The sequence below is a fragment of the Chelonia mydas genome, chromosome 3, assembly GCF_015237465.2.
Source record: "Chelonia mydas isolate rCheMyd1 chromosome 3, rCheMyd1.pri.v2, whole genome shotgun sequence".
NCBI lineage: Eukaryota > Metazoa > Chordata > Testudines > Cheloniidae > Chelonia > Chelonia mydas.
Genome location: NC_057851.1, coordinates 80,510,560 through 80,524,916, shown reverse-complemented (window position 1 = coordinate 80,524,916; position 14,357 = coordinate 80,510,560). Strand labels below are relative to the sequence as shown.

General features: G+C 41.6%; 1 protein-coding gene across 1 annotated transcript in view; it reads right to left on the bottom strand.

Moving 5' to 3' along the window:
• Window positions 1–14,357, bottom strand: part of ARMC2 (armadillo repeat containing 2) — a 119,551-nt gene that overhangs the window by 33,913 nt on the left and 71,281 nt on the right. Inside the window, 2 exon segments of the mRNA XM_043542755.1 lie at window positions 5,262–5,361; window positions 9,501–9,646. Of these exon segments, the coding sequence (XP_043398690.1) occupies window positions 5,262–5,361; window positions 9,501–9,646 (246 nt within the window).

The window sequence follows — 14,357 nt, the reverse complement described above, 5'->3', positions numbered from 1 at the left end:
GTTTGGATCGTATCTTTGAGCACTACATATTCTAAGCCAGTCATGTGCCTAAAGCAGTAGTTCTCAAACAGGGAGGGTCCAGAGGCCCCTGAAGGGGGGCACAAGCAGGTTTCAGGGGATACGCCAAGCAGGGCCAGCATTACACTTGCTGAAGCCCAGGGCAGAAAGCTGAAGCCCCACCACCCAGGGCTGAAGCCCGGGCTCCAAGCCACATCACCCAGGGCAGAAGCCGAAGCCTGAGCAACTTATTTTCACAGGGCCCCCTGTGGCATGGGCCCCGGGCAACTGCCCTGATTGCTACCCCCTAACGCTGGCCCAGGCTTTTATATGCAGAAAAACAGTTGTTGTGGCACAGGTGGGCCGTGGAGTTTTTATAGCATGCTGGGGGAGGCGGTCAGAAAGAAAAAGGTTGAGAACCCCTGGTCTAAAGTATATATTTAGACTCTTTCTATTACATCTCTTTAGAGAAAAAACAATTATCATCACAATTTAAAAATTTGAAGTTATGCATGTTGTTAGCCAGGCATGTTATAAACCATCATGCTGAAGGGAAAGGCTGACCCTCTGTGGCTGTTTAGATTAATCACCATGAAAATTCCCTTGAGATTTTTCAGAACATTTGTCCCAGGAAGATCTTTTCTCTAAGCAAAAATTAATAATACAAGAGAGAATCAAACACGAGTTATTTATCATACTGTATCTGTTATATTTCTAGAACTATATATATATATATATATATATATATATATACATATATATACATATACATACACACACACACACACCACCCTCAGGAGAAAATCTTAAGAGTTCTTGGCTCTGTAATGACCAACCATCATAATCACTTATTACACTGGTATGCTGGGGGGGTGGGGGGAAGGGTTAACATAAATTTATGTTTTTGAAGGGTCTCTGTCACTACTGTATTAAAAAAGGGAGCTTAAACAAAAAGCCTAAAATGATCAAACATATGGATCAAGGAGAAAAAGTTATGTTAACCCAAAATAATTTTTAAAAATAGAGAATCCATATACATCTATTGAAACTCATCAGTGAAAAAAACAACAGCTGAAGACAAAGTAACAGAAAAAGATTTTTATTATCAATATCTTGTAGGATTGAGATGTCTCAAAGCAGAGGAGATGCCAATAATGGTCTCAGGGTATTGGATAGGCACTTTTATAAATTCAGCTGTGGCATTAGCAACCCTTGTGAAAAACATAGGACTGCTTGTATTAATCTAGGAATACTATATATTTTATAAGGCTGTTTGTTGTAAGGAATAGGTACTGGGTAGCTATAATGAGAGTTGAATGCATAGGTTGGTTCAGTTTAATAGCAGGCGGTTAGAAAAATGGCCAGGAAGGCCAGACAGTGCGTGCAGGTAAGTCAGCTCCTGACAAATACATCAGGAGACAAGACAGGGAGGGACAGGGACATTGGACAGAGAGGGCCAGAGTTCGGGCTCTGATGTGGCACCAAGCAGTCTCTCTCTCAGATGCTTGGCTTGCTGGTTCTTGTTCACATGCTCAGGATCTAACAGATCACCATGTGTAAGGCTGGAAAGGAACTTCCCCCCAGGTCAGGTTGGCAGTGACCTTGGAGGGTTTTCACCCTCCTCTGCAGTGTGTGGGTGGGGGTCACTTGCCAGGATTATCCGAGTACCTCTTACTTAGAATCATAGGGTTGGAAGACCACAAGGGTCATCTAGTCTAACCCCCTGCCAAGATGCAGGACTTATACATCTACCTGCCATTGTGGAACCATGGGCACTGGTCCACCTCAGTCCCTCCTGTTCTCTGTCTATGCGACATAATAATCTAGTCTCCTGAGCACTGTTATACTTTGGTCTAATTTTGGTTGCTGGGTTTAGTGTATGGCTGGTGGGTGATGTTGGTGGCCTGTGATATCCAGGACTGTGATATCAGACTAGATGATCTGGCGGTCCCTTCTGTCCTTAAACTCTGATGCTATGACAGAGTATTTAACTGTAAAGATCCCACTTAGAGGCTCCAGCTAAGAGTTCCACAGTTGTCCTACCAAGGCTGGAACATAAAATCAAAAGGACACTAAACAGTTAAAAAGTGATTCTAGAGATCTGGGGTGAGGTAGTTGTCAGGGGTTGCTCAAGCAGAGCAGAGCAGAGGGAAACAAGACAGACCCTACAGGAGGGTCTGACTAAGTTGGGCTACCTGGTTACCATTCAGGGGGTAGTAAGTGAAACAGGCCTATAACCAGCTTTGAGTGTTCAAACCCTCTCTCTGTTGCAGGGAGCTATGTTCCTACTGCTAAAATTAAGCAACACCTTGATTTGGAGAAGGCTGTCTGGTCACTTTGCATTAACCACTGGTCACATCCCCAAAGGAGAGACCTGTAGGGTCTGATCACAGTCAGCCCTGCTAAGTACACACAGGACACTGTAGCCCAGGTCTAAGAGTGGGAGAATCGAGAGATTCTACTCCGAGAAAGGTGAAAGGAGGAGGCCTGGCATCTGGAGGGATGCACTCAGAGAGAGCAGTCAGGGGTCCAGGGACAGATAGTCGGGTAACCGTGACAGTGCCTCTCTAGACCTGTGCAAATTTTTTTGGACCTATAGTTTGTTTACTAATAAATGCTGTTTTGGCCAACCTGAAACTATTCGTAAAGACGATCCAATAATTTCAACTGGGGGGGAAAAAAGGGTGGGGTGGAGAATATGCAAGATCAAGATTAGTCTCTAATTATATTTACACACACACACGTCATTGTATGGAAATCGTCACCCCATTTATATGCTTTCTTCCTGTTTTAAAAGAGGGCCTCCCTGCGGCTAATGACTCACATAGCTGCAGCTCAACAAGTACATGTGAGAGGTAGGGGAGCTTGAACGGAGGAACTGTGCTCCACTGCCTTTCCAAATAGCTCTGAAGAAAAGGTGAGAAACAGCCTCGAACACTATTCCAATGACAGCTGGGAGCTTGGGGAAAGTACACATGGCACAACATTACGGGATATTGGGTCCCAAGATAAGCATCCATGGCAGCCCATTGTGCACGACATTTGAGAGGTACAGAGCCAACAAAGGCTCTCCAACAAACTCCAAAAACAGCAGTGGAGAAGGCACCAAGGAGAACCAGGTCAGTTACGTGTCTAAAAATGGGACTGCTGAACTCCCCTGCCCACGCCTGAAGATCCATCTTGCCAACTCACACATATTTCCCTTCTTATGTGAGATGACAACACATGCAGTTATGTGAATCTTGGCAATTTAACTCTCCTAACAAACCCTCCCTATCTTCTCAGAGCAGTCAAGTGATAAGGACAAGCTGCTCAGCAGGCTCAATAACTGCGGTGTTTCCAGCTCTCACATTTTTAATCCCAAGTCATCATGACATTTGGTGTTTTTCTGAAAGTCACAGCTCCTTGAAAGTATTTGATTACTTGTTTGAGAATGACTCTCACCATTCTTTTTTATTTTTTAAAGTAAGTTTCTAGCTCTCATGGTTGCAGAGAAAAGCTTGACACCCCAACCCAGGTGTATACTAAAGCCCCAGAAACCAAGAGACAAAAAAACCGCAAAGAATATGTTTGTTTGTTTTTTAAAATCTCACACGTTTAAGCCAATCTTTATGATTTTTTTGAGACCTGCCTCATTATTTTGAATGTTTGGGACTGGCAATACTGTGATTGATCCATTGGTACTCTCATTGCTCATCCTTCCAGACAGTTTTTGCTAGGTTGTGAGGTTTGCTTGTTTTTTAAACAGATAAAAGCTGATCTATAAATTCACTAACTCTCAGTATTATACATTGTAGTGATGCCAACTGCACTTCAAAAACTTGCATGCACCCTCACAGCTCTAATGTTTAAAATACTATAAATATTAGAGAGGAAAGTGATCTGTCAGATCATTCAGGCCCCCTCTCTGCCAGCGTCGGCCTTCAGTAACTTACTGTAACCCACACACCCTCTGTCCCCTCTAGTGGCATCAAGACCACTTACAGAGATTAATGAGTCTGTTACAGCCTTAGCTAAGGGCCATATGACTTTTAGCTCATGCAGTAGAGGATCATGTTTTTAGCTCCAGAGTTCCCAGGTTCGATCCCAATGACCGGGGTCTGTCGGCAGTACACTAGTACAAATAGCCCTGGGTGTGTGCATAAGAATCACTGTAAGGAGAAATCATTCTGAATACATACACAAAATCATCCCGACACAGTAATAAACGTGTTTTAATAAACAGTTAATTTGCTTACTAAGTGATATTTTGATAAAGAAGAGATGGTGCTTAACATGCAAAAACAAAGCTGATCTATGGGATGAGAACGATTTATTAAAAGTAGAACTATGACAGGTTAAAAATCTCAGCATTCTCAGGCAACAAACATTTTGTGCTTACTTAAGAACCAGTTATTTATTATAACATATAAAAAGGATACTCTCATAATTCTAGCCAATCTTTTGGATATGAAAATTCCCAAATACTTTTATTTCTAGCTATCTGTTACAAATAATCTTGTGTTGCTTTGGTAGAAGGCACTATATATTTTTCAGGCATAATAAGAATCCATACTTGGGGGTAGGTTAAATTGTAATAAAAGACCCCTGGTATGGCTGCAGCTGGCTCCGGTCAGTTGATTCAGGCTTGAGGGTCTCTGACTGTGGTGCTAAAAATGTCAGTGTAGATGTTCAGGCTTGGGCTGAGGCCTGGTTCTGAAACCCTGGAAGGCAGGAGGGTCCCAGAGCCCAGGCTCCATCCCAAGCTAAAACATCTATGCTGCAATTTTTAGCCCCTCAGACCAATCGATGTGAGCTTAAGGTCTGAGACTCAGTGCCTCGGGGTTTTTTATTGCAGTGTACATCTACCCTTTGATAGCTTGTTTGGATATTTGATAAAAAGAAGTTGTAGCTTTTTCCACAATTGAAATGTGGGGTTTCTTAAAGTTAAGCAATTTTAAATACGGAAAAAATTTTGCTATTCAATAAACCACTTGCTTTTTAAAAAACATTATTACTACTTAAAACCTTGGAAAAAATATAAGTATTCAGAGGATAGCTTATATGTGTGCTAAGGATAGACAAATTAATCAACTGTCTGTCCTCTGTGCTGCCCTCTTAATCTAAATGATTCCATTTCCTTAATATAGAAATGCTGTCAACTGTTTTAAATTATCATCTTGTAAATGTGCATGAAAGTAGGTCACTGAAAATGGGCTTACACACATACAATAACAGAGACACACAGGATTAAAATATAAAAAGCAGGAGATGAAAATACTGACCTGCTTCTTTTGGTGTTTGTTTAGAAGGGCTAAAAATAAAACATAACACCTGGAGCAGTCTGCCAGAGCTGCACAGCAGTCATTGTAGGATGAAAGTTTGCTATAAAGGTACAAAAATAAAATATATATAAATGACAGCATTTTATTTCTTCTGCAAAATAAAAAATATTAATTCTACTTTCAAGTCTCAAAGTAACCTTTTCCAACATACAGAATGAAATACTAGTACTTCTACTACAGGTACAGGCAGCCAGTCACATAAGAGAATGACACTGAACTTCGATGAACATATAGTAACAACTATTGTGTATGTGTGACACAAACAATGAACAAAATTCTAGCTATTCCTGTGCCAGTACAATGAGGGACAGGAGAGGGCGTGAGGAGCCTTCCTCAACACATGTGCCTAGCCCAGGCACGAATGCCAACACTAATAGTATTCCTTAAGCACTAAGCAGAGGCCTTTAGCCTCAAGACAGCATGGGATGCCGGGTGGAGACAAGAACAGGACCTCATTTCTTCTGCATGTGTGCTTGTGCCCAATATAATTCCATCGGTGCTATTCTTTAACCAGCAGGGATGAGGCGTACCCTCCCAACACTCTTCAAGGCATTCTCTTCCTGCATCTGACCCAACGTTATAGCTCCTCAGGCTGCTATCTCTCTGTACCCATCACCTTAACGATTCAAAGAGGAGCGAGGGCATACTTTGGCCTACAGTTATCACTGCTATATGGTTAACTGGCTAAGCCTTTACTTCCAGTTAATATTGTACCTGAAAATGTCTGCAGAATCAAGTAGGATTACAAGAGGTTATAATATTTATGGGCCCAGACAAGTGAATAATCAAAACAGATTTGAAAACATGAATTCTATACAACGAACCTAGCTAAATTTTATGTTACAGATTGGGAAAAGATAAACGGTAAGACTAATAATGTTAGAGGAAACAAAGAACAGCATTTAGTTCTATATTCTACGCTACTTATGCAATTTCCAGGTAGCTGGTTAATTTGGTTTTATAGCGGTTTAGTACCATCAGAGCATCCAGATAATAGAGGAATCAGGGTCTGTAATTACCAAATTAAAGAAAATATCTGAAGAATTAAGATACTCTAAACAAGACAAATCTATTTCTGCATCTATACCAGGGATGGGCAAACTATGGCCCGCGGGCCGCATCTGGCCCGCCAGCCGTTTTAATCCAGCCCTCGAGCTCATGCTGGGGAGCGAGGTCTGGGGCTTGCCCCACTCCGACGCTTGGGTCGGGGGCTGCTCTGCGTGGCTCCCGGAAGCAGCGGCATGTCCCCCCATCAGCTCCTATGCTTAGGGGCAGCCAGAGGGCTCCGCTCCCCACACTGCCCCCACCCCAAGCACTGTCCCTGCAGCTCCCATTGGCCAGGAATTGAGGCCAATAGGAGCTGCAGGGGTGGCACCTGCGGATGGGGCAGCATGCAGCAGAGCCGCCTGGCAGTGCGTTCGTGTAGGAGCTGGAGGGGGGACATGCCGCTGCTTCTGGGAGCCACTTCAGGTAAGCACTGCCTGAAGCCTGCACCCCTTAGCCGCCACCCCCCTGCCCCAGTCCTGATCCCCCTCACCCTCCGAACCCCTCGATCCCAGCCCGGAGAACCCTCCTGCACCCCAAACCCCTCATCCCCAGCCCCACCCCAGAGCGTGCACTCCCAGCCGGAGCCCTCATCCCCCCACACACCTACTCCACTCCCCCTACCCCAGCCCGGAGCCCCCTCTCACACCATGAACTCCTCTTTTCTGGGCCCACTCCGGAGCCCACAACCCCAGTCAGAGCCCTCTCCCCCTCCCACACCCCAACGCCAATTTCGTGAACATTCATTGCCCGCCATACAATTTCTATAGCCAGATGTGGCCCTCGGGCCAAAAAGTTTGCCCACCCCTGATCTATACTGAATCACAGATGTAATCTAGGAAATGCTCCTGTCTTCTCAGCCTTAGCAACTTGCCAGGCTACAAAGAAAACAACCTCTCCCTGGAAGAAGTAAATCTACAGAAAACATACCAAAACCCCAGAACTGACTCATCTTTGGAGACCAGATTACACAGACAGAGAAGAGCAAACTGATACAGAACTAGGGCTGAGAAGTGTTTTGTGGTTTCCCTGCCCAGGAAGCCTATGGAAACCATCCTGCACAAACCATAAAGAACCACGCTCTGCCTGTTTTAAAGGCTGAAAAGGAAACCAGGGCAGAACTTAGAAGCAGCTGCTCTCTGTGGCATGCTCCCTTTAGGACTTGGTGCCTTTGCCAGCTAGAAAGCAGAGGCTGGATAGTTGTTGGGGATAGGAGTGAGCAATTAAGCCAATGGAAACATTGCTTTTCAGTAAATCTTGCAGCCAACAGCAGCACAGAGGCAAAGGCAAACTTTTAATTCAAAACTAAACCCAGAATTACTCGTACCTACATCCTTTCCACTCCCTGAAAATTCCTCAACACCTTATTATCCAGCTCCTAAAAATTCTCAAATTACTTACCCATCCCATTCAGCATTTGCAATATTGCAATCAACCCTGCCCAGATTTATGCTGGGACACAGAGAACTCTTCAATGCCTTGTCTTCACGGGGGGGCGGGAGGAGCAGGTTTGACCTAAGATATGCAACTTCAGCTACGCGAATGGCACAGCTGAAGTCGGCGTATCTTAGGTCGACTTACTTGCCTGTGAGGACGGCGGCGAGTCGACCGCTGCCGCTCCCCCGTTGACTTCGCTTCCACCTCTCGTGAGCTGGAGTTCCGGAGTCGACGGGGAGCGCGCTCAGAAATTGATTTATTGCGTCTAGATGAGATGCGATAGATCGATCACTACCTGCTGATCTGGCGGGTAGTGAAGACCCACCCTGAAGGGTTCTCAATTTGTGGTAAAATCCTACTAAAGACAAGGCATTGGCTTGTGTGAAAACTATACTCTACCTGCTAACTTGTGTCAAAAATACAAACTACACTGTCTTCACTAGAATTTTACCTAGAGTTACCTAACTTGAGTTAAGAGAACATCTTCATTTCCTCGTGAAGATGAGGCCCAAAGGGCTATTCATACATACAACAAGATACTTTCTAAGGATATGTCTACACTGCAATGTAAGCCCAGAATTAGTGGAACTTGAGTTTGGTCCCTTGGTTTGTTGACCTACGGCTAGAGTGTCTACACTCTTTGTAACCCTAGGTTAGGCATTGTTGAACCCTGGAGCCCAGCATCTACACTGCATTATGCGAGCCCAATTCCAAAGACCCATATTCCACACTTTCTAGTGCCCTCCCAAAATATGACTGCTCTAGGCCTTTGTTCATGGTGCAATGTGGGAAAACTTGAGCGTTCAACAAACTTGTCTGTCTAAAGGACAAAGAAAGTTGGCCGTGGGATTGTGGGAAGCTTTTGGCAGACTCCCAGAACACAAGTTCAGTGTGGCTGTGTCTACATTGCAAAGCAACAGCACTTGAGTCCCTGGTCCCAGCTTGACTCAAATTTGAAACCTTCACCACCATGGGGTCCTGGGGCCCTATGTCCAAGTCCTGGGTTAGCATGATTTGTGCGAAGACGGAAGGGGAGTTAGGCTTGAACCTGAGTTCAAACCCTGGACTTATTCTGCAGTGGAGACATACCCTAGAGGTGACCCACTCTGGCAGATTTCCCTAGCAAGTACCACGTCTTCTTGGGGAATGGCCATTGAACTCTCTGGGCAACAATGAGATTCTTCTGGGGAAACTAACCAGAAGTCCTTCTGCACAAGGAGGGCCCCATCTCCGACACCTAATCTCCTAGAGTGTTCTGTGATGGCTGAAGTAATAATGTCCCTGCGTCTCACATATTTTTGTGCATATGCAAATCCAATCCCTGCTGTAAAGTTTGAGCTGTAAACACCAGAAGATAACTTTTGTCCATTTTAAAAACAAATATTAAAATAAATTACTAACAATAAAAACAATTTCTTTCTCTTTAAAGGACAGGAAATGGCATCTTAAACAATAAAATCTAAATTTGGCCCACAGAGATTAACATGACAGTGGTACAAAATATTTTTTTTAAAAGGGAAAATAAATCCATGTTTGTAAGGCCATGGGTTAAGGCTACATTTATGTCACGGAGATCATGGAAGTCATGGAATCCGTAACTTCCAGAGACCTCCATGATACTATTGACTTCAGTGGGTGCAGGACCAGACCTCAAGAGATTGGGGGGGTTTGATGATCGAAACAGTGTTGTATACATACCTGAATATCCTGACAATATTGGTACATATATCCTTATCATTCATACGCTGCTCCAGCACCACCCAGAGCTCTGAAACTGCACCGCTACATAGGAGCTGGCATCTTGAAAGAGGTAAGTCAACCAAGTTTCGCAAAGTAGCTGTCACCTGTAGAAAGAATATGTAATTGTCTATTATGAATTCCATGTGCTTTTGAAAATTTAATAAGTTCAGATGTCACCGAAACCATCTTGGGAATTGGTAACAATAAAGCGGTTAGGACCTCTAGAAGCATGTATGGAGTAAGCATCTCTAGTTTGGGATGTGTATGACATGTATTTAAATTATATAGATTAAAATAAATGTTTAAAAAAAGAAGATCAATATTTGTCTTGTGCCGCTCATGCAACTTTCTTCTTTTAAAGGCCAGATTATCCTTCATTGTGGGTGCAAGGGGTGCCGGGGGGAGACATGCCACTAACCCCTCCTGCATAATTTAGGAGTGCTGGTTAGTCTCAGAAGGGAGTGCATGCCACACAGTGCTGTACAGCAGTGGTCATTTATTTTTCACACTGGAGGGTTCTCAGGGGCTTTGTACAATGCTTCTCAGAGCTCCCAGCAGAGTGATGAGGCTCAGCACTCCCCCACACTTGAGTTTGTGCCCCACACAAGCGTGTTCATATAAAGAACAACAGACCCCTTAATGTTTAACCCCATTTTAAGTCAGGTACTTAGTATTATTCGTTTGTGGTATTTTCTGCATTATTTAATAATCAACATTCTTAATGCCATTTTATCATGATTTTTACAATCTCTTGGCCAAATCTTGCTTGCCTCACTCACTGTACATACCACAATAATTTCATACTCCAATAAAATGCAGTCAATTTGCATGAAATGCAGCAATCACTTAAGGAATACACACCAAGACTACATGACAGGTTACGACAGGAAGTGGGATTTTAGATAGGTAACACACAATTACCCAGACTGTAATTTAGCCTTATTGTATACATTTTCCTTGGAAGTCCCCCTTATAAAGTATTGAACTTGTCTACTCTGGCTTAAAAATGAGATAAGTGAGGGTATGTCTTTACTACCCGCTGGATCGGCGGGCAGCGATCGATCCCCGAGTGCTCCCTCGTCGACTCGTGTAATCCAGCACCGCGAGAGGCGCAGGCAGAGTCGACGGGGGAACAGCAGCAGTCGACTCACTGCAGTGAAGACACCACGGTAAGTCGATCCAAGTATGTCGACTTCAGCTACGTTATTCACGTAGCTGAAGTTGAGTAACTTAGCTCGATCCCTCCCCCGCCCCCAGTGGAGACCAGGGCTGAGAAAAAAAACAGTCCAAGGAGGTACTGCAACAAATAACATTCCCACTAAAAAAAGGTTTTAAAAATTTGCATGCACACACACTGATACAAATGATTTTAAGCTTGAGCCAAAGATGCCTATTTAATACATATGTAGAATACTTATGTATACTTAACATATTTATTAGACACAGAATTTATGATGTTTTGTGGAAATCCACATCTGGATCTTCTGAAGACGTCCTATTTGATCAAGAGCAAATTAATATAGCTCCCCACTCAATACATAATTATATTTTGGTAGCAATTGCATGTAACAGTTTTAGCAGCAAATTAAAATGATGAATAGTAAATTAAAAAAAAACAATCTGTTTGATGTAAAGATTAAAGAGTTAACATGTAACAGGCAGGACACAATCTGCATCCAAAAGCACAAAAGCCAAACACAGTCTGGGTCTTCAGTTTATAGAGAAGCTAAAATATTTTCAGGTGATACAAATCTATTTTGAAGAGCTTAGATCATAAAATACTACACACAGTTTCTAGCAATGAAAATGGAGTGAACTGGTTATTGCATATTTTAAGGATCTTTGTCGGATTCTCCTCTGAGATAAGAGTATTAAAATACTAGAGTCATATAGGCAACTATGCATAATTGTTAGTTTGAATAGAGATGTCTTGAAAATTTCAAATTCAGGTCATTAATACTAAAGCAAATACAGGAAGAAATCCTCAGATTTTCCTAATTCTAAAATGAGTTTTTAAAGTTGCATATAGGCTAAAAAGACATAAAGACTATCTATTTAACATGGTTTCAGTCAGCAAATCTCTAGACATATAATACCTTCTCATTAAACGGAACTGTCTGTTCAGCAATATGAACTATACATTTTATTTTTCCATAAAGATCAACAGAAAACAGGATAAGCAGTTGTCTGAGCAGCTTCTACCTACTGTATTGTTTTAAACAAACATTTTATTGTCACATCAAACCAAATGGGATTTTATGCTGCTACAAAAGAGAAAATAAAAGCTATAAACCTTCATAAAACACACAACTGTTGCACTCCACAGTGTGTACTCTTCAGTGAATCTTATTGTTTAAAGAAAAAAGAAAAGGAAAAACTTTTAATGTATACATGCTGATGCCATGTATAGAGTCAGTTTTAGAAAAGAACTAACCTCTGGGAAAACACATTTATACAGAATTTAAAAATTCTTAATAAAGCACTACATATATAGTGGTAGTACATAGCAGTATTGGTGAACAATAATGTAATTGTGTAGAAAAGATTTCAACTTCAACCTTGTCACAGATTTACTAGTTAAATGTGAGCTTGGGCAAGTCACTTAATGTCTCTATGTCTCAATTTCCTTATCTGTAAAATTAAGTTTAATAATACTTCCTTGCCTCCTTGGGGGACTTATGAATATAATTTATTATTCATTTTATTATTAATTATTATTATAACAAACACCTAATAGATCAAATTTGGATCGAACTTACTATTTGCATACTACCGTACAGCCAAAATCTGCTCTCATTTACAGTGGGGTATAACAGTTATGTCTCTAAGAGAGTTGCCCCGGATTTACCCCAGTAACATAACAGAGTTTGGCACTGTCTACATATACTCGTAGCAGCCAATTCAAATGGAAAAATTATAAAAAAAAGTTATTCCTCTAAAGTTATTAGAGTCTTAACATTTATCTTAGATTTTGGAACAATTCTTCCACATTTCTAATGCTATTTTCCCCTCAGTGTTACTAATTCCTGGTTTTAGTTATGACCATAGAAACAATAAGATAATTGCTTTTGTTGCTGCTACTGAGTGTGTGAAATTTATTCAAATAGTAGCGAGTTCAATACAAAGAACTGTATTCAGATTTTACACTGTGCTCTGGACGTTTTAAGAAATACAAAAGTGCTTATCACATCTCTTGATTTGCTCCTTACAAATGTTTGGAAGTTCATCACTGTTCTTTGCTTTTATTATTCCTGTTCTTTCTCCAGATTGTGAGCAGAGATCGCTAAACATCTTATACAAATTATACATCTTATACAAGTTTCTTGGCCGAATCATCTGCCATTCTGTGGCCTCAGGTAGAGTAAGAATAGATTAGCTGGGTCAGAAGTGTGTCTTAAGTCACAGACCTCTGCTATAACCACTACATAAAGTTCCCAAAGCACAAGTAAATATTATGGTTACAGGCATTTTTAAAATTATATTTTGAGCTTCTGTCAAAGGACCATTGCATAACAAAGCTAATTTCTTCAAAGACTAAAAACTTGTTTGCATGCTAAAAAGAAAAAAAAATCCTGTAGCCTATGAAGACTATTTATATAACAACATCATTTGGTGACATACTATAACACAGTCAATGCAAGAGAATCTGGCTTCATAAATTCACATATTTAAGTTACCAGCTAACAAAGTGCAGTCACGAACCACACTGATCATTGTGGGTAATTTGATGCATCTCCCTTCTATTGCCTCTAGTTCACTGTGGACTTCACCAGATTCTGTACTTCTGAAAGGATTTCTCACTGTATCTACAACTTCTGTATCTATCATTGAATACTTGGTTTTTCGCTATATCCATTGGTGCAAACACTTAATGTCATTTATTATTCTCTGGGTGTGCATCATAGGAAAACGCTTCTGTATTGTCTATGCCTGAAAACATGGAAATATTACGGGCAATATTTCTCTATGATGACTGAGTAATTCATTCTAACTCAGAATCAGAAATCACATATTTTAATGCATCGAGAACAGTGATGTAAGCAAATCATGTAGGGAATGCTAATAGCAGAAAAAATTACATTTCTAAGGGTAAAAAAAAATAAAGTAGCTTTACCATTCCAAAATATTCAGAGGCTTGCTCTACTTCCCGCCTTCCAAAAAAAAAAAAACGAACAAAAAATGCCAGTTGAAGTCACTGGATGGTTCTGGGAACTGGTACATCATTCTTTACGTCCTCACCTTTTGCAATTTCTCTCCGAATCTAGGCCCTCCTTTCATACCCAAAAATGGTTATCCAAGATCACACATTCTGACTCCCAGCCTCCTACCAAACTGCCTCTTAGGACGGTATAGGAATTAGGGGGAGATGGCTGGGAGATGTCCAGGTAATCTCCACGCCAGAATTTAGCATTGAGAGGAAAGAAAATGAAATAAGAGTGGATACAGCCATGGGTAAGAGAAAGGGCAATGTAGATACAAGTCCAATAGGTTATACTGGTAGTAAAATGACCGTGCCTAATAGGGTTCAGAATGTGAGTGAAGCCAAACAGCAAAAATTAAGATGTTTGTACACTAATGCGAGGAGCCTAAGTAACAAAATGGAGGAACTAGAGCTACTGGTGCAGGAAGTGAAACCAGATATTATAGGGATAACAGAAACATGGTGGAATAGTAGTCATGACTGGGCTACAGGTATTGAAGGGTATGTGCTGTTTAGGAAAGACCGAAATAAAGGTAAAGGTGGTGGAGTAGCACTGTATATCAATGATGAGATAGAATGTAAAGAAATAAGAAGCGATGAAATGGATATGACTG